Genomic DNA, 20,674 nt, shown 5'->3' with positions numbered 1-20,674 from the left:
ACATTTTCTTTTCCAGTTCTACATACTAAACATTATCATTCGTAAGAGAACAATTTTTTGTATGCGTTTGCTGATGACAGATATGGACAGGCCAGAAAAGCAAAGAGAAAAAGAAAATAATTTCAGGACATCTGATCAATACTCTATCTTACCATAAGCTTCTTCAATCAAAGCACAGTAAGGATTAATGCCAGTGCCGTTTCTTTTGGCTTCTTGTTCTCCAAGCCTCAGGATATTTTCCAAGCCGTTTAGGGCAACCTGCACAATCTTAGAGTCCATGACTGTGAGGAGATCACAGAGTGGCTTGATACAACCCAGTTCTACGAGGTACCTAAATTAAGAAAAAGAATGATTTAGTCAAACAAAGCTTTTAATTCAATAAAACTTATTAGGTTGGTGGAAAGGTCATCTTCAACCTGACTAGAGATAAAAATAGGCACCCATACAAGCTACACCTTATCACACAAAAAACACACAAAGAAATGAAAACCAGTTCTCTAGCAGTCAGTTCCATTCTTTTTTCCTTCCACAATTATTGGACTCCAGGAATACTCTCTTTCTTTGAATATGAGCAACTCATAAAATAGAGTAATTTTGATTCATTTCATCTTTGCTTCTATAGGTAACTGCACCTCTGAAACATGACACACCTACTGCAAAAGTCAGCACAACACAATAGGCCCAAGGGCCATTCTATTTTGTACAAAAAGCTCTTAAAAATTAAAATAAGAAATCAACTCAACGTAAAAATGGGCAAATGATTTGAACGTACACCCCACCAAAGATATACTAATGGCAAATAAGCATATGAAAAGATGCTCAATATCATATACAGAGTATCCCAAGTCTCCCCAAAAATGTATATAAACTCTGAGTAATTATAAAGGCAGTGTTTGTTAAAATACATTTTTCAAAATGTAATAGAATCAGCTGTTAAAGTTAGTATACATTTTTTGGGACACTCTGTGTCATTACTGGACTGCAAATTAAAACAACAATGATACTACATACCTACTGAAATGAATAAAACCCAAAACACTGACAATAGCAAATCCTGGCAAGGACGTGGAAGAGAAACTCATTTTTTTGTCGGTGGGAATGCAAATTAGGATAAACCACTTTGGAAGACAGCTTGTCAAGTTTTTACAAAGCTTTCTATACAATCCCAGCAATCGTACTCCTAAGTATTTACCCAACTGAGATAAAAACTTATGTCCATACAAAAACCTATACACCAATATTTACAACAGTTTTATTCATAACTGCCAAAAACTGAAAGCAACCAAGATGTCCTTCAATAGGTGAAATGGATAAATAGTAGTCCACCCAGACAATGGAACATTATTCAGCAATAAAAAGAAAAATAAATGAGCAATCAAGCCATGAAAAAACATGAAGTAACCTTAAGCGCGTATTACTATGTGAAAGAAGCTGGTGTAACAAGACTCCACACTATGATTCCAAATATATGACATTCTGGAAAAGGTAAAATTTTTGTAAGGACAACAGAAATAGTAGTGGTTGCCAGAGATTTCAAGGGTGGGAGTAGATGAATAGGTGAAGCAGAGGGGATTTTTAGGGCAGTGAATTATTCTGTATGACACAATGGTGGAAACATGACATGCATTCATCAAAACCTGTGGAATTGTACAACAGAAAGAGTGATCCTTAATATAAACTATGAACTTTAGTTAATAATGTATCACTAGTAGTTCATTAACTCTAAAAAATGTAACCACACTATGAGAGATGTTAATAGAGGAAATTGTGCAGGTGATGAAGGTATATAGCAGGGGTGGGGAACCTTTTTTCTGCCAACAGCCACTTGGATATTTATAACATCATTCATGGGCCATTCAAAATTACCAACTTAAAAATTAGCTATGAAAAAAGCTCCTAGATTTATTGAATTTTGGGTCCTGCCTGCAGTTGCCTTGGCAGGGCCAGACCACATGATTTCAGGGGCCGAATATGGCCCCCACCCGTTATAATAGGAACTCTACTCTGTACTATTATCTCAATTTCTCTATAAATCTAAAAACATTGTAAAAAAAGTCTTAATTTTTTTAAGAAGTAGTTTTATGTCTTATTTAGCATTATTATTTACTTAGGAGTAAATGTAACAATATTGTGCCTAATTTTATTTAAATACTTTCTGACAATTAAAACTACATTGCTATGAACAGAATAGGTCAGTTATCTAGCCTTAAAGCCATTGCTGACCATTTCCCCTTCCTTTGTACCAATTTTTAGTGAACCTTTTCTTCAACATACCTATATAATTCTTGTTATTTTTCTTTTTATCCCTCTTTTTTTGTTGCTGATGTTCCACTAATTTATGCATTTACTGGCTGATTCTTGTATATGCCCTGATTGGGGACTGAACCCACAACCTTGGTGTATGGGAACGTGGCTCTAACCAACTGAGCTACCTGGCCAGGGCTCTCATTATTTTTCTTAAAAACAAACACCAAGCCTCTTTTATAATTGTCAATATGTGTTGTTGCAAATTTAGAAAACACAAAAAGCACTGAGAAAGATAAAAAGTACCCAGAGACAACCACCACTATTACATTCACGCTGTGCTATTTACAAGCTGGATGACTTTGGGAAAGTTATTTGAGCTGTCTGTGCCTCAGTTTCCTCAACTGGAAAAATCTGGGAACCACAGATTCATTATGTCACAAAACCACAGCAAAATTTTATAGTGGCTGATTAAATAGATGACTTACATGTCTGCACTTATAACTTCACTGGCCTACATAGGCAAGTCTATTGAACACCAATAGGTATTTCAGAGACTTGTTCACAATCTCCAAATTGTCCTCAAACTTGATCATGGTCTGCTCTTGATGTGATCTTCTTCCCACTAAAAATCCTGGCTCACCTCTGACCCTTACATTACCTTTAAAAGTTCATTTAGTTTGGTAACATTGGTGCTTATGAAAACCAGTGTACTAAAAACTTGATTGAAGACTGAAAACAAATTTTAAGGTTCTTAGAAAGCTTCTAGAACTTATAAATGAATAATTTAAAAATGAACTACAAGATTATTGACTAAAATATTAAAAAAACTCTACCCCAAAATATGCTAATAAGTAAATCCAGCTTTCTGAAGATGAGTAGATTTTATTTGGAAAATATAATATCAGTACTTTGTATTCTGGCATTATTCATTTAAAGAGTTTTGGGTTCTGAATTCTAGCCATTTAAAATATTTTAATGTAGATTACCAGATGCAAACAAACAGCAGATGACAATTTGCTTTCAGGTCAGTGGTGGCATCACTGAGTCAAAAGATACTACTACTATTCCTTAAATACCTTACAAGATCAGAAGGAATTTCAGGTGTTATTTTCTGATGCAACCACTAAAGATTTAAAGACTACCATAGTGGTATTTCACTACTGATGCAAATTTTTCTAAAGACAACAATCTGCACCTAAATGCAAGACACGTGACCACGGCATCTGGGCTGTGTAGGAGTTGGAAAGCTTTATTATTTTGAGAAAACCCTCAGAAGTGTGAAGACTTGAAAAGATGACTGGAAAACTGCATGGAAAGCAAGCACAATTCTATGGTTAAATCTGGGAGTGGCTCCTATGGGTGGTACATTTCGAACAACTGAGTAAACTGGGCACTGGTCATCAATGCCAGCTGGCTTTTGTGGCAGAAAAGGCTACTTAAGAAAATTTTCGGGGTCAGGAAATTTATTCCATAAGAATACATTATCTGGAAAAGTGAATTATATTTCTCAAATTATATCAATGTCTCAAACCTGAGAGGGCTGATCTAATTGGTAATTTTACATTTAGGAGTTCCTTCAGGAAGGAGAAATTTATGGGGAAGAAATCCACATACTCTAGAATGGAGGAAAGTGAGCTTTGAGAGACAGAACTGATAAAATCAGATTTCTTCAGCTGAGCAATAAACTCACTGTGTCTAAAACCATCACCTTCAAATAGGATTTTGCTTCCTCTGTGTCCTAATTTTTATCAACAGCACCAACATTTTCCCCAGTCATCTCTGACTTTTCCCTTTCCTTTGTTACCTATAGCCTGCCACTAAGTCCTATAGACCCTGCTTTCCCATGCTGAGATACATATCCCACGCTACAGCTATTATCTTCATCGTGGCCATCACTGTACACTAAACTACTGCAATGGCATCTGAATTGCTGTCTTTCCTCTCCTCAAAAGACTATTTTCTTTCACTCCAAGTCTTCCCAGGACTAAGACTTTCTAATCTATAGCAACAAGACTGATTTACCTCTTCCAGTAACATTTACTGTGCATATTCCCTCATGCTATTCTCTCTCCTCTAAAACTGCCAAACCTCTACCCAAATGACAACTTTCACCTCTTACATGAAACTCTCTCTAATTCCAGGCAATATTCTTTATACCTCATTCTTAAGAATAGTATGTTTGTATTTGATTAATTTAACATAGAATTATGGATATTTTCTAAGTTATTCTAACTGGTTCTTGCATATAAATCTTGTCTTCCCAACCAGAATGAGCAGAAGCCACACATATCTTTATCAGAGATAAAACCAGTTTATTTTCTGTATTTTGGACTATAATATTTTTGTTAATAATCTTAAGAAAATTCTTCATCTAGTTAAGAAGAAACTACTAGGATATTGAAAACTAACTTAATTATTATAAATAGCTACGCCAGATTTTAAACAGGATAGTAGCCATTCTACTCTTCTCTAATAGAGTGAAATACCTCTAAATACTTTCTGATGAAAGCTACCACATATATTAGAAATGTTTTAAAAATATGTATGTGTACAGTTTAACCACTTCAATTAAAAAAATAGATTTGGTATACAATGAAGAGACCACTAATAATTATAAATCTGAATTTGAACATAAAACTTGACTATCAATGCTTCAAACAACTTCTATAGTATTGTACATTACTGCCATCTGGTGGTGGTATACTTACAATCATAGTACATACATTAAGTCCTCACTTAACACTGTCCATAGATTCTGCAACTTTACGTGAAACAACACATAACAAAACCAATTTTGCCATAGGCTCATTGATATAAACAAGAGTTAAGTTTCTACACTATAACAAAACGGTATTCAAGGACTAGCTATACCCCAGAACCAGAATCTTGGAAGTTGAAAAAGGCCTAACCTCATACAAGACCACTTGAAAGTCTTCCATGAATAACCTGCCCATGATGTACTTTACCAAAATAGCTACTGCATGTGTTAACCTATTTATAATTTTATTATTTCAGGTAAATACTTCTTATCTTTCGTACCTGATCAAATTCTAAAAATGTTAGAATTACTTTACCTTTTCATTTTTAAATTTTCAACAGAGCACTAAAAATTAGCATTGGTTCAGCCTACATTTAACCAACAAAGCAACAGTATGAGAGGTAGCTGTTTCCCAGATACTACAGATAAGGAAGGGGCTGATGTTTTAACTCATTCAAAACCATCTTCCCCTCATCTGAATTCCCCATAAAGTTAAGGCAAGGATCCATTTTTTTCTTCACTACTCAGTTTATTCTATCTGAAATACTGAATGTCCATAATTTAGCATGTAATTATAAAATATTCTTTTGAGGAATTAATTTCTATCCATATTCTTTTTTTTCCCCAATTACAGCTTATATTCCATATTATTTTGTATTAGTTTCAGGTGTACAGCATAGTGGTTAGACAATGATATAAACTTTAACGAAGTGTTTCCCTATTTCCAATACCTACCTGGCACCAAATACATAGTTATTACAATATTATTGACTATATTCCCTGTGCTGTACTTCACATCCCATCCTCATGACAATTTTGTAACTACCCATTTGTACTTCTCAATCCCTTCATTTTTTTCACTGTCCCCCAAGCCCCTCCTCCCCTCTGGCAACTGTCAGTCTGTTCTCTGTACCTATGAGTCTGTTTCTATTTTCTTTATATATATTTTTCATTTATATTGTCCTTTAGATTCCACATGTAAGTGAAATCATATGGTATTTATCTTTCCCTGAGTTATTTCACTTGGTATAATACCCTCTAGGTCCATCCATAATGTCACAAATGTAAGATTTCATTCTTTTCTATGATTCCTACCCACATATATGCCTTTTTTAGCCATTAAGATTATAAGCTGCTACCCAAGGGGCCATTTAAGTCTCAAGCTAATACAGGTATCTCTCACTTTACTGAATACTATAGTACTTTAGGAGACACTTGCCTCTACTGAATTTGGCACTTTACCCTAAGATATACCTCTCTTTCAAGTCTGGTCCAATTAAGACATATAACTAGAAATAGCAAGAGTTAGCTATTAAAGCTGTACTCTAAGGATTCTACAAGTAACCTTCTAGATTACTCAAGATGTTTCTGACCAAGCAGCTCCAGAGTGGGCTGAAGCCACCCCTATAATTTTTCTGCTGCTTCAAACCTCAACTTTGCCTGACTTCCCACAACCCAGAATCTGTTTCAGCAAGAAGTCATGGGAAAGGTATAAGGAATAAAATACATACTTGAGTCTAATTATGAAACTGAGAACAATCTTCCACAAGGCTAGAATGGAGCATTTTTAACTGGTAGAAAAAATAATTTTTCCTTTAACTTGTAAGATGCTACCTGGCTAGTACTTACTTGATCTGTTCAGCTGATCCTCCAGAAGTTGCATTTGTGATGGCCCAAGCTGCTTCTTTCCTTGTCCGAAACTCAGCAGTTTGTAATATACTAATGAGGGCTGGGAAAATGTTGGCATCTATCACAGTCTGAAATTAAAGAAAAAATTAAATGGAAAGGGAAATTATAATATTGACAATTTCTAAACCACTATGCAGTACACTTGAAACTAATATAATAAAAATAGTGTTCATGATTTGCCCTTGCCACTGCAGCTCAGTTGATGGAGCCATTGTCCTGTGCACCAAAAGGTCTCCAGTTCGATTCCAGGTCAGGGCACATGCCTGGGTTTTCAGGCTCCATCCCCAGTAGTGGGTGTGCATGAGGCAGCCGATCGATGTTTCTTTCTCTCTCTCTCTCTCCCCCCCCTTCTTCTCTCTCTAAAATCAATAAAAACATTTTTTTTTAAAGTGTTCGTGATACTAATGATAACTTTTCAGCTAGTTCCACTAATGACATCCCTCCCCCTGTTAAAAATAAACAGGAAGAAGTTAAATTCTCATTATCCCTAATTTTTTGGCCATACTTGGTATCAATAACACCCTCCCTGGAGTCTATGACCTTATAATCTACCTTTCCCTCTGAGTTTCCTCTTTTATTGTCCTCTCTTGTTCCACAATAACTTATATAAAAGTTCAATTCTCTGTTCCTCTGCTATTCTCATTTCTCTCATAGCATCCACCCTGACATGAGTTGTAACTCTCTGGTACTCCTCTCACTGGAGCCCCAGCCCAGGATGGCCAACCGCTTACTTTAGATCTGCTAATTGCCTCAAACACATCACCTGCCCTCTGTATCAGGTTTCCTTTCAAATCGCTGAAGTTCACAAAGTCTTTTTTTATTTATTTATTCAAAATTCAGTCAGTCACGTCTTTTAGGTTTTCAATTTAAAATGCTCTGAGTCCATCTTTTCCTTTCCGTTAGCACTGCCATCATCATATTCCAAGCCACCACCTCCCATCCAGATTACCAGAATAGCCTTTAGTTGTACAGAGTACTTTTACTCAGTCCCTTTCATATACTAACACGAAAGTAGGCTTCCTCAAATTACTTTCTTCATGCTTCTCTTTAGCTCAAGAACCTAAAATGAGTTCATATCATTTCCTATATCAAGAAACTGAGTTCTACATAAGAGCCTGGTGGATTATGAGGCAATCAACTGCAGCTGATATCCTCTCGTATGTAAGCTATGAATTGCAATAGCTACCAATGTCAGTCCCTGATAGCATTCTGTTAGGGGATGACTAACCCATGCTTTCCTGGACAAGAACTTTTTCTATTACACCAATGAGGGAAGTAAGCAAAGTTTAGCAGAAAGACACTTCATCTTGGTCCTGTCATTTACTAGAGGTGCCCTTGAACAAATCATTTTATTTTTCTAAGCCTCAGTTCCATCTATAAATGAGAACGTTAGATTAGATGACCTCTGATTCCACTCAGCTCAAAGTCTCATAAATTCAACCTGCTGTTCCAGCCTTTCTCATGGCCTATGCTGGACCATTTGGCCCACTGCTAGTCTTCCACTTGGGTTACTCTCCCATTGATACAAGAATAAAAGGAAAAGGCAGATAATCAGTTAGAGAAAAATGGGTCCTCAAAGGTTCATGAAAAATTGAAGCAATCTAATACATTAGTCCACTAGAAAATAAGTATTTTACTTGGCAAGAGTAAAGCTAATCTGTTTAGCATCAAGTCCAACAAAATACTGCAAGAATACAAGACACTATTTCACTATCTTGGCAAATCATCATTAAAGGCAAAGGAAAATACCAAGGCCCAAATATAAGTTCAAAAGATTTAACCTCTTTAAAGTAGGACTTTTTAAAAAAGACAGACGTAGACAAATCAAATAAGACAACAACGTTGGAAATGGTCTCCAAGGCAATAATGAAAAAATATATTTTAAAGGGTGACAGAAAAAGAGTCTTACTTATCTACAAAAATATACAAAAAAGACAGGTGCTATATGAATTTACCTGGATCTGGGCCCTATTTCCCGCAGTGATATTAGATATTGTCCAACATGCTTCCTTTTTGATAGATTCCTTCGGGCTACTCAGCAAATGCAATAAACTCTGCAGAGCTGAGCAATTCAAAATTACCTTAAAGGAAAAGTTTGAAAATTTTACTTCTTGTATTTATCCAAACAGATATAAGTAAATCTTTAACTCAAAAACTTTATTTTAGAAAAAAATAAAGGCAAATAACTTAATTTCTCCCCTTGAAATTTTAGAAACAAATAACTTTATATATGTGAAAAAAGTATTCACTGCTAGTAAGAATTAGTTTCTAAGATCATTTAAAGCAGTTTCACTGTACATATTCTCAAATACTAAACCTGTACTTAGTAAGGCATAATAATGTCTTATTTACCTTCCTATCCCTACAGCATATTAAAATGCCTTTGGATGAGTACTGTATCAAGTGGCCAGAAATTCAGAAGTGGTCTTGGATTTTTAAGTCCTCTGATAACCCTCTACCTGGTAGTCAATGAACCAAATACATAATGAAGCATACCAGGTGCTTTATAAGATACAAAGATAAAAAGAATACATCCCCAGCTACCAGAAAAGCTTACAAAGATGAGGGAGATAAGATATAAATACACATGAAGGAGATCTACCCTACCAAAACCTAAAATCATAGAGTTGTCATGACTAAAATAATAGGTGGCGGGCTCAAGAATCAATCACGAACAACAGAATAGATATAAAGTCCAAAATCACATGCAGCTTTTTATAAAGAATTAAGTATATAATAAAGTTAATCCTTTCCTCCTACAGTAATTGGTGGTCTTATTTAATAGATGAAACTAGAATAAAGGGGTTAACCTGTTGAAAACATTTTTAAAAAATCAGTTCTTAACCCATTACAAAAATTAATTTGCAGCTGGTTTAATGAGTAAATATAAAAGAGAAACCATAAGACAGAAGAAAATATGAGTAAATAGATGGTTTTCGGATAGTGAAGGACTTATCAAGCATAAAAACAATGAAAAAAATAGGGGGGAAATGCAACAGATAAGAGGGATGCTATTATCTCACAAGAATGTGAGAATGAAAAGAATGCAAATTAAAAGGAAGTCTTTTCTTTTTTGCCTATTAAATTAACGTAGCTCAAAAATAAAACTTTAAACAGGTACAACCTTTCTAAGTAACAGTATAAAAGATGTCACAAAGCAATTTTTAAAATGCCAAAACACATGGTCTGGAAAATAAACACATCCGAAATTAAACAATACTTGAGGAGGAGTAGTAGGGCAAAGACTTCATAGGGAGTGTGTGTGTGTGTGGGGGGGGGGCACTTTAAAAGAGACAAGATTTCAAAAGTAAAGAATAGAAAGGACCCTGCAGGTAGGTTGAAAATGAGAAAATGCTGAGATTGGGCTACCACGAAGTACCAAACTAAGAAAATAGGCCAAAATTAACAGTAGGCCAAAGAGAAGAATGAGACTAAAATCTTTAAGTACAAATTCCTTCAAGTCTTCCTTAACGTCTTTCAAAGCTCTTTATCTCATAGGCATTAAAGAAGCTTGTTTCTAAGAGGAAAACAAGTAATGTGAACAAGGTTATTTTAGGGAAGGTTAAGTCATTATTAGGGAGAATAAACTGGGAGAGTAGGAAGATAAATCAGGTGGGTACAGCAACAACCCTGTGTGTGAAAAAACAGGAACCAAAATAAGATAATAGGAAGTGGATCTGGTAACAGTAAGAATCAACAAGACCTGGTGACTTACTATACAAAGTGTGAGAGATATGGAAACATCAAATATGACTGCAAAGTTTCAAGTGTAGATGAAGAGTTATATCATTAGTTGCAATGGGAAAAATCAAGAGCTGGAACATGCTTTGCGGGAGAACATACACTGAGAGAGACAAATGTGAGACATGCAAGCAGAAACACCTAACAGGCTACTGGAGACATGGGACTGAAACTTGAGAGGAAGTCATAACTAGATGTACAGATTCAGAACTTCAATAAATATTTGAGTTCCTATACATTGTATCAGGAACTATTAGATTACAGAGGCATAAAAATGAACAAGAATGACCCAGATTCCCCTTTAGAAGCTTACAATCTAGTAATTAGACAGTGTGATACAGTGCGATAAGTGCCATGATGGATGAAACAAAAGCAGCAGCACGTAACTTAAGAGTATGAGAGCATCTATGCACAACCCAAGGAAATGGACAATGGTGGGGAGAGGGACTGGGGAGGGGGATGGGACGGGGTGGAATGGGTCACTGGGGAGAAAAAGGGACATCTGTAACATTTTAAACAAAAATAAAATTTAAAAATTAAAAAAGAAAAAAAAAAAAGAGTATGAGAGCAAACACAGTTTCTCAGAGAAAACTGTTTTTGTCATACCAAACCTGAAGATGAGAAAACAGTGGCAGGGTGTGGATCCATGTGAGGTAGTGGTCAGAGCAGGAATGGGGGGTAGATATGTTCCATGCAGGGGAAAGAAAGTATGTGTTAAAGCTCAGAGCTGAGTGTGGTCATAGCTAATTAAAGGGGAAACGGCAAGAACATAAAATATGGTGTGGGAAGGGGAACATAGAAACTTTTTAATAGTAAATACACTGAAATGGTTTAAAAATACAGCAAGTATGAAGAACAATATACTTAAAAGCCTCCTTTCCATTCCAGTACCCCCGACACCCAGTTTTCTACAGAGACAACCAATATTATTAGTTTCCTATGTATCCTTCCAGAGAAATTTTATGCAAACATAATCAAACATATAGTATACTATTTTTCCCTCCTTTCTTCCCTACCCCTTTTTACACACAATTCTGCCCCTTGTTTTTTAGTGTTTAATTTAAACCTATATTTGTAGTTCCTAAAATGTTGATCCACAGACCACTTTCTTGTTACACATGTGTACCAATGAAAACAAAAGGCAAAGAGAATCACTGCCATCCCCACACACAGACACACAAAAATAGGGCTCCTTTTCTAACATTGTTTAAAAATATACATTGTACAGTCTTTGCGCCTCACCAAGGGTGGTGATGTAATAAATATACTGGCTTAGTTCTCACTGTTAGGGAAATCCACCATCTACCTGCTATAAATCCTTTCGTTTTTGGATTTCTCCGGGGCTTTGTCTGTGGTTTTCTCGTTCTCCCCTTGACATCTGAGACAGTACCACTTGCTCTGTGGTTTATGACTCAGTCCTACACATGGGAAGTGGAGCTATTCCATGGGGCACTCATCGATTATTTCTCCATAGGAGAACTGATTGCATAGACAGTAAGTGAGCTCATTTGGTTAAATGGGAAGGTCTACGGGAGATGCTTCCCTCTCTGCTTTGGCCTTGAAGCACTTGTTTAGGAGGCTTTTGCTTTCTTCTCCTTGGGCGTTCCAGAGGTGACGACATCATGGTCACGATCATTAGCTGCATTCTCCCAATTTTCTCATTTCTGTGCTGTAACTGGCACCTCCTGAGCTTTTCTGCCTGTGTGATTGTCTCATTCTTGGACTCATCCTAGCTGGCTTTGCCACTGTGGCCAGTGGTGTCATTGACCTCTTGGTGTGCCTCAAAGAGTTCCACATGACTGTCCACCTGCCTGGTCCAGTTCTCCACCATACGACTCACAACCGGATCTTCTCATCACCTAGCTCCTGACTCCAAACCAGGGCTCTCTGAATGCAGTGCAACACTCTCCTCTTCAGGTTCTGTCTGTCTCCCATTTAAACTTCTCATAGTACTCACCTAGTTCCTTCAGGATTTGCTTCCCCTTCTCCTTGAGGCCACTGGGTCCAGGGCCAGAACAGGCCTGAGATGAATCCTGAACTAGCAGCTTGGCCAACAAGTCACACCACTGACCTTGGGGCACTGCCATTGCTCCACGGCCCCTTGTTTTTCTTTATAAGCAATATAACCTGGAGGGCTTTCTATATCAGGGCTTAAGAGCTGCTGCTTTTTGTTGCACAGCATTCCATTCCACAGCTACCAGATTTTAAATGTTCTTAAACATCACCCAGGGACAACAGAGGGCCATAAAAAAATTATAAGTAAAAGATTATACATGATCAAATTTGTGTTTTACAAGCATCCTTCTGGTAACATGGGAATGGTACAAGAAATGTGTGAACTAAGCACTACAAGGGATAAGGAGAGATGGAGTAACAGACTTAGAGACTAATGAGAGCAGTGGAGAAGCATCAAGCTGATGTCCAGGTTTTTGCCTCAGGCAACTGTTGGTGCCCTTCACTAAAACAGGGCACATAAATAAGCAGAGGCTCAAATAGATAAGGGAAAATAATGAGTTCCCTAATGGACAGAATAAATTTAAAGTAAACACTGAAGTTTGAAGACACCTCAGAAAACAAATCCAATCTTCCTAAATTTCAGAGATTAAAAAAGACATTAAATGTCTTGTGAAAGTAAATGGTGGTTAAGAAAAAGCTAAGGTAAGGCTAAAACCTAATTCTCAATTCATGCACACAAAGTAATGATTGAATTTATAAAAAAGATCAGTGAATGAGGCTGAAGTATCATCTCCCAGAGGATTTCCACAAAAAGGAAGAAACAGAAAAAGGAGCTCACTAAAGGGAAATAGTCAGTGAGGCAGGAGACTGAAAACACTTCACCACCACAAAGCCTAGAAAGATCATTTAAAGACGACAGCAATGCACCAATGTATTTGAGAGATCAAGAAGAAAAATGGCTAGGATAATCCACTGTGAATGATGTATCTGGATGTAGAAGTTGAATGGAGTGACGTTAGGAACTACAAGGCAAGAATCCTCCTCACATAGCAGACTTACCATGTACAAAAAGAAGGAAGCTATCAGAGATGATGAGACAAAGATGACAGAGACAGAGAAAAGATGCTACTGGAGGCTTCTGATGCTCACAAGAACCATTTCAAGTAGGGGTAGAGGGAAATAAACCTGCCTGACCAAAAGGTTAAGTTAAATCAAAGGGACCCCAAAACTGCTACAAGTACCAGGTCAAAACAGACAGATAGTGAAAGTAGTTGCCTAATTTTTAACAAACATTAATGAAACAAAGTATCAATTCTCCCCAATAATATGGAATTGAATAGTATAACAGAAACTTAATCATGGGGTTCAATATACTATTTTTGAAGGAAAAAATAGTTGCCACTTATTCATACCTGTGTCTGAATATCATCCCCTGTGACAATGTTTCCCACAGCCCGCAAAGCAGGAGAAACCACCTTGTAATCATTATGCCTGCAACCATAAAAAGAAATGTTATATCAATTCTATCCTTAGTCTCTTTACCTTAGGGCTAAAATCCAAACTAAATAACGTGACAGAAAATTACCAATGGTGGTTATTAAGGGACCCCTGTCATGATGACAGAATGCTTGCTGTCCCCTAGAAGAGCTGTCTCTCCCTTTATTTAGTATTTTGGATTAAAAAAAAAAACCACTACAAATCTTTCCTAATAATATTTCCCAGGTATTCTATCACCAGGATTCTAAGGTTTCCCTCTCATTGTTTGTTATAGTCTTCATTTCCTCTTTACTTGGTCCCTATGGTTGCTGATACAACGAAGAGCAATGGTTAACATTTATATAGCATTTTTTTAGAGTTGAAAATACATCAACTTGAAATAACCTGAAAATAAAAGCCAGGCTTCACATTTCAAATAGTGAACTCACTCTGCTAAACCACTCCTGACATACTGGTCAAAAAACAAATAAAATAAAACCCTCCACAAAACTATATATTTGAAGACAAATATTAAGTCTTTATTTCAGGCTAAATAAGTTAATATCCTTTAACTTTCCTTAAAAATCCCATTTTCTCTCCCTTTTAAATAAGATTACTCTTCTCAAAACAGTGACAGTTCCTTCATATTTAAGATTGGATGATTAAAAAGAAATAGTTAAGATATATAGTAATCTAGTGACCAAAGAGTACAAAAGATAACTTCCCAGATTTTAAATGCTGTACTTCTGACTCCTAGAGCATCAGATTGCTTTTAATTCACAATAGCATTATGCTGCTGATGTGCACCCAGTCTGCAACCAGCTATAATGCCAGAGTTTTGCATTGTGTACATTACAATGATCCAATTCATTCCACATGTCTTGTTTGGGGCAGTGTCTCCCGGCATCTACCTTGTACTTACTTGAGTTAAATTTCATGTGCCTTGTAACTGTGTATCATTTCCCCATTATCTTATCACTCTAATTTTTTTCTTTAGTATTATCTAAAAATTTGAATAATACAATCTTTATTTATGTTGTAAATTCTCCACTCCATAAATCAGAAGTATCACAAGGAGATATAGCAAAATAAAATTCAAAGTATACCAGTCCAGAATAAGGTCTAAATGAGATAGAAAGTAATGACTATTTTTAGTGGCAATATGCCTTTCACTATCCAGTGGTTGGTCTCAGGAAATTAAACTTGAGCTGGAATTACACAGTTTTCCAAAAGTTCCTAAAGAACAGAAGCCCAAAGCACAGTAAGTCAATGTAACAAATAAATATTTGAGTTCAGCAACTAAAAAAATTAATATTGGGACAGAAAAAGCAGACTCATTTTCTTAAAGATAACTTACATCAGCAACTCCACAAGTCTTCTACACACTCCTGCATCAATGACTGCTTGAATTTTATCATTAGGTCCATCTGATAGATATGAGAGGGCCCAGCAGGCATCAGCCAGTACATCAGTGTCACTGACAAAGAGCAACCAGGAAAGCACATTCAGACAGGGGGAAACCTGTAAAAGGAAGATATGATTATAAAATTCAATAGAATAAAAGCCAGAAGTGAGGTGATAAACTCTAGAAACAACCAGGCACACACTTGCTAACTTTTGGGGTGATTAGTGGTACTTCTAGAGATGGAGTAGCAAGTGGCCAAGTGGCATGTCTATCTTTGGGAATGCTGTCAGTGGCCTTGTAGCTTACTTTGATGAGGCAGTGAAAGCTCAAGGAAAATAATTTAAGGGAGTAAAGTTTAATACAGACCAATTCTGAGAGATCCCTTGTAGAACAAGTAAAGGAACTTTCCCAAGTGCTAAAGCTAGAAATTCTGTATTTTAGATACTTTACGAACAAAAAACTTGTAAGTTTAAAGATTAATTCAGAGCTTTTAACAGGCAGCAAAAATGTATCCCAAATAAAAATAAAAACAAGCCCTATTTCCCTAAAAACAGATAATTTTTTTTTAAATACATCTTTATTGATTTCAGAGAGAGGAAAGGAGAGCGAGAGATAGAAACATCAATGATGAGAGAGTCATTGATCAGCTGCCTTCTGAACGCTCCCGACTGGGGATCAAGTCTGCAACCTGGGCATATGCCCTGACTGGGAATGGAACCATGATCGCCTGGATCCTAGGTCGATGCTCAACTGCTGAGCCACGCCTGGCCGGGCCAGATAATTTTTAATAAAATTTCTTAGAATTTTATCATCTCTTTCCTTTCATATTAATATTAGTTGCTCACTCTTTTAATTGTACTTTTTCTGCCAATTTCCCACAAGTATAATCCTTACCTTTGCAAATTCTGGAGGTGGACTTTTCCCTCTACAGAGATTAGACAAAGCCCATACTGCATTCCGGGTCATGGTCAGGCGGTTTTGCTTTGAAAATAACCTACAAGTATGATGATACAGAGGTAAACAATACAATGAACATTAATTCTCATTAATATAAATACTAAGCCATTTTCTCCAGAACAATAAAGTTTAATTCTAACCAAATAATTCAGAATTTGGGGACTGGAATAAGACAGGATGACTAAAGAAATGATCTGAACAAGTGTCTACAACAAAAAATAACAGAAAATCCAAAATGATTTCCGAAGATGCACTGCTTTCTAATGAACTTCTCATATTTTCATTACTTAAAAAAAAAATTAGAAACTTACTGCAAAAGAGGGGGAAGAATGTTGCAGTCTAAGACATAATCCCTGCACATGGTACTATCTCCAGCAATGTTGCCAAGAGCCCAGACTGCCTGTGAAAAAATCATTCATTAATGGCAGGTTGTAGAGTTTAATTCTCTTACAACTCTTAAAAAAAAAAAAAAAGTCAACAAATCACAATAATTCTTTACAAAATTATACAGTAGTTAATCAACATATTATACATGGACATTATCAATATCCCAAAGTTCCTCATCAAGGAGTCAGATGAAATAGTTGTGGGATTGGGGAAAGATCAATAATATTATAAAGTGTACATGGGAACACTTATGGTAGTAAGCTTAATAAAGAAAAAAACAGTTCTTATACATATTCTTTACCTTTTGGGAACCCACCCCTATGTAACAGTTCACAACAGCTCTTGGTACAGAGCAGTGATTCCTATGGCTTACTCAGCAGGTTAAAAATGTTTTTTAAGCTTGCTTACAAAAGAAAATAGTAAACAAAAATTTAAGAACAATCAAAATGCAGGAAACTTTCAGTGGTGATGGATATATTAACTTTCTTGATTGTCATAATGGTTTCACGGGTATATACATTTGTCAAAACTTATCAGATTTAAATAAATGCAGTTTATTGTAAGTCAATTATACCTCAATAAAGCTGCAGGAGGAAAGCATTCTCATTTAGAAGTGATTCATATTTATGAATTTGATAAAGTTTGCAATAATAAAAAATTCATGTTTCTAAGTCTTTTGTGCACAAAAACGGCAAAGACCTGCTACTTCAATAAATACTAGATTCCTATAAGAAAAAGCTCAGTAACTGCTTACACAGTCTAAAAAGTTTATCTATACGGCTTAAAGAATTTCAGGGTTGGAAGGAAAAATGGTTTTGTTTCTAGGAGAAATTCTACCTACATTCACTAGGAAATTTTCTATTTGGGTAATTTAGATTTCTAGAATGTTCCCTGTAATGAATCATAGATTGTCATGGCCAAGTGGTAAAACTGAGGCCCTGAATGTAAGACCGAAGGGAAAAATTGTATTCTTTCACCTGCTTCTCTTTATCTGTTTCATTTTTTTACCTGCTCCTGGACATCTTCAAACTCTGAGCTGAGCAACTCTATGAAGATAGGCACAGCTCCTGCCTGAATCACAATCCGGGTCTGATGAGAATTTCCTGAAGCAATATTTGTCAATACCCAAGCTGATTCAAACTATAAAGATAAAAATAATTTCATTATCTTATTAGAATTTAACAGCTTGCTTACTTATAACAATAAGGTTTTCTGTACATGAAGAAAAAAGCCCTGAGATTATTTGCATATAATGTATCAGGTGAACACTATATTAATTTTAAAAGAATTCCCAGAAGAAATACCTCAGCAGCCTAGAGGACTATTCAGGGTGTCTAAAATTTCAGATCAAGGCAGAGCTGACAAGACCATAAAAAGAAGGAGGGAGTGCTTCATATACTGATATGGAATGATCTCCCAAATTATATTTAAAAATGAAAAACAGTATACATTAATATGATACCATACTATATTTTCTAAAAGGGCTAAGAAGGAATGTATATGCATTACTTATTGCACAGACTATCTCTGGAAGGAGTCTCAAGAAACTATAAATACTTGTTACCTACATGGAGAGGTCAGGGTGAATGGGGAACAAGGATGGGAAGGAAAAACTCCTTACTGTAAAGCTTTCTGTACCTTTTGGCCTCAAACCACGTACATTATCTAATAAAAAAATTAATTTCTATAGGATGGGAAAAGTGAAATGGGGAGAGGATGTTAGTGTAAAATGTATAAAATACAGGCAGAGTGAAAAAGGCAAAAGATATGTTAAATGATAAGGAAGTACGCCAAAAGAAACTAACAGGCATATAATTAAAAGAAATGGCAACTTCAGAGCATAAGACCTTCCAATAAATAGGAAGGCTCCAAACCAAGGCATAGAGGTAAGACTTTAAAAAGAGCATTCTTAATGGTTGATAAACTGGTAAACAGAGGGTATGGCAAATACCCTCTTGATGTGACATTATGGTCAATCCTACCCATTCTATAGTAACTTGATTCTTGAACCTAGAAATTAGAAATTATTAAAATCCCAAAATTAACTCTTACAGTTCTATTTTAGTTGAGTTCTTAGTTTTTGTTTCCTTCTCCCATTTTGTCTTTTAATTATTCTTTAATGAAGCTCATATGAAGAAAAAAAATCCAGTGGTATGCCCCTTGAATGAGAGAGCAATAAAAAGTCATCAAAAAAAAAAAAATGAGCTATGACTCTTCTAAGTTTTTAGGTAGACTGAAAGGCAGTTGTCACATGAAAAACAAATAATCTTAAGAGGCAAAAGATGAAGAAGAAATGGAAGGCAATCTGGTTAGCACAGTTCAAAGTCACACGAATAATAGCAAATTCATAGCACAAGATGTTTAAAGAAGAGGACGTTCAAAGAAACCTATAAATGTGATATCCACAAGTGAGATGCAGTGGTTTGGTAGCCACGCTGAACACTGATATTACAGCAGCAGTGAGTACTGGATCAAGAGCACCCTTACACGTAAAAGGAACATATTTCTGTCTGTTAACTTTTTGTTATGAGAAAAGTTCAGGAGACTTTTAAATGCTGAATTATCACAAATTAAACCGATCAGCCCAGCTGGGTGGCTCAGTTGGTTGAGCATCGTCCTATCCACCAAAAAGGTTGCCAATGGGAGGCAATCAATTAATGTTTCTCTCTCGCTCTACAATAACCCACCAAATATCCTCCTGTAACTAAATCACTACTGAGACCAATGCTCAAACCCATTTCAATCTGTCTGAATTGAAACTTTACATTTATACAGCACTTTATATAGCATTTTCAAAGCATTAGTCACATACTCTCAGGTGTTTCTCACAGCAACCCAGAGAAGTCTGGCCCTTCTAGTTTATGAATGAGGAAACTATTGGAAAAAGATCCAACAATCTGACTAATGACTTGAGTAATGTTACACAGCCAGTCAAAGAGAACTAGATTATAGCCTTCTATTCTACACTTAAAGCCTGCCTCTCTGGCTCCCTCTTTTGTAGTTTCCTCTCTGAAGCCTACTTGTAACACTAACAAGAATCTTTCAACTGTAGTTTTGGTATCTAGCGACAGAAATATCAAATAATGATGTCAGATTATTCAGCTTCTTTTGCTTACTAGGAAAATTCATTAGTAAAACAGACATGTATGATGTGAATACAAAAGCAAACTTTCCTATCAGAAGACAGGCTCAAAGTTCAACAAAGAGTTACCATGTATGTAAAGATCAAGTCAAAGAAATGAAAACTGTGGGGCAAAGCAATCTGTAAATAATGAGTCAGATCAGCATACATACCAATCTACAGCAAAGAGAAAACAGACTGTAGTGTGATTTTAATGCAAAACAAATGGTAACAATAATCTGAGTAAAGGATATATTAAAGAGGTATCAACAAGAAGAAACCAGAATACTAATTGCTGCCAGATTCCAAACTGCTATTTGTCTGATGACCAACAGTATCACAGGAAATGAGAGAGAATTCAGATGCTACTAAAGTAAGTAAAATGGAGAAGCAAAATAAAATAGTGACAATGATTAGGAAAATATGGAGTAAGTAAAAAATAGCCTAAATATGAATGGAAGAAAATTAGAAATCAGGACATCTCATCAAAAGAAGAATGTACCAGAGTCACATTTATTACTTAGAAGTACACAATGATGACAACCTCTGAACACAAAGATTCAAGGTCCCTCTTGGTAAAAATGAAAATAAGAAATCAGTTCTGCCATTACCAGGACAAAAATAGACAAATAACTTATAATCAGAAGGCCACTGGAAACTAAATCATATTCATGCATTAATAAGGCATTAAAACATACATACACACTGGGTGCTGATTAATGTTTACCTCATAAAAACTCATCAAGCTATATTTGTGCAATTTTCTATACCCATGTATTATGTGTGTGATAAATGCTTTCACTGGGTAATGCGGTCACTTTTTTGGTTAATGTTTCGGCTCTGTGTGCCTGATTAGATTTTAACATGAAAGATAGTTGTGAAATGGGAAAGCCCAGAATTGATAGCACAATTGCATAAAGTTATGATAGAAATGGCC

General features: G+C 35.9%; 1 protein-coding gene and 1 pseudogene across 2 annotated transcripts in view; both read right to left on the bottom strand.

The window, feature by feature from the left end:
• KPNA1 (karyopherin subunit alpha 1) overlaps positions 1–20,674 on the bottom strand; it is a 55,843-nt gene that overhangs the window by 3,576 nt on the left and 31,593 nt on the right. Inside the window, exons 6-13 of the mRNA XM_081137596.1 lie at positions 17,625–17,756; positions 16,541–16,629; positions 16,167–16,266; positions 15,225–15,388; positions 13,804–13,882; positions 8,650–8,775; positions 6,635–6,762; positions 153–331 (exon numbers count right to left, since the gene is read on the bottom strand). Coding sequence (XP_080993722.1) covers positions 153–331; positions 6,635–6,762; positions 8,650–8,775; positions 13,804–13,882; positions 15,225–15,388; positions 16,167–16,266; positions 16,541–16,629; positions 17,625–17,756 — 997 coding nt within the window. The remainder of the gene's footprint in view (positions 1–152; positions 332–6,634; positions 6,763–8,649; positions 8,776–13,803; positions 13,883–15,224; positions 15,389–16,166; positions 16,267–16,540; positions 16,630–17,624; positions 17,757–20,674) is intronic.
• Positions 11,738–12,522, bottom strand: LOC308557898 (inhibitor of growth protein 1 pseudogene; annotated as a pseudogene). The gene has a single exon. The product of its transcript is annotated as an inhibitor of growth protein 1 pseudogene (transcript).

This window comes from Miniopterus schreibersii (genome assembly GCF_964146895.1).
Source record: "Miniopterus schreibersii genome assembly, chromosome: 5".
In the NCBI taxonomy this organism is placed as follows: Eukaryota; Metazoa; Chordata; class Mammalia; order Chiroptera; family Miniopteridae; genus Miniopterus; species Miniopterus schreibersii.
The sequence above is the reverse complement of the archived record's forward strand: the minus strand, read 5'-3'. Positions and strand labels throughout refer to the sequence as shown.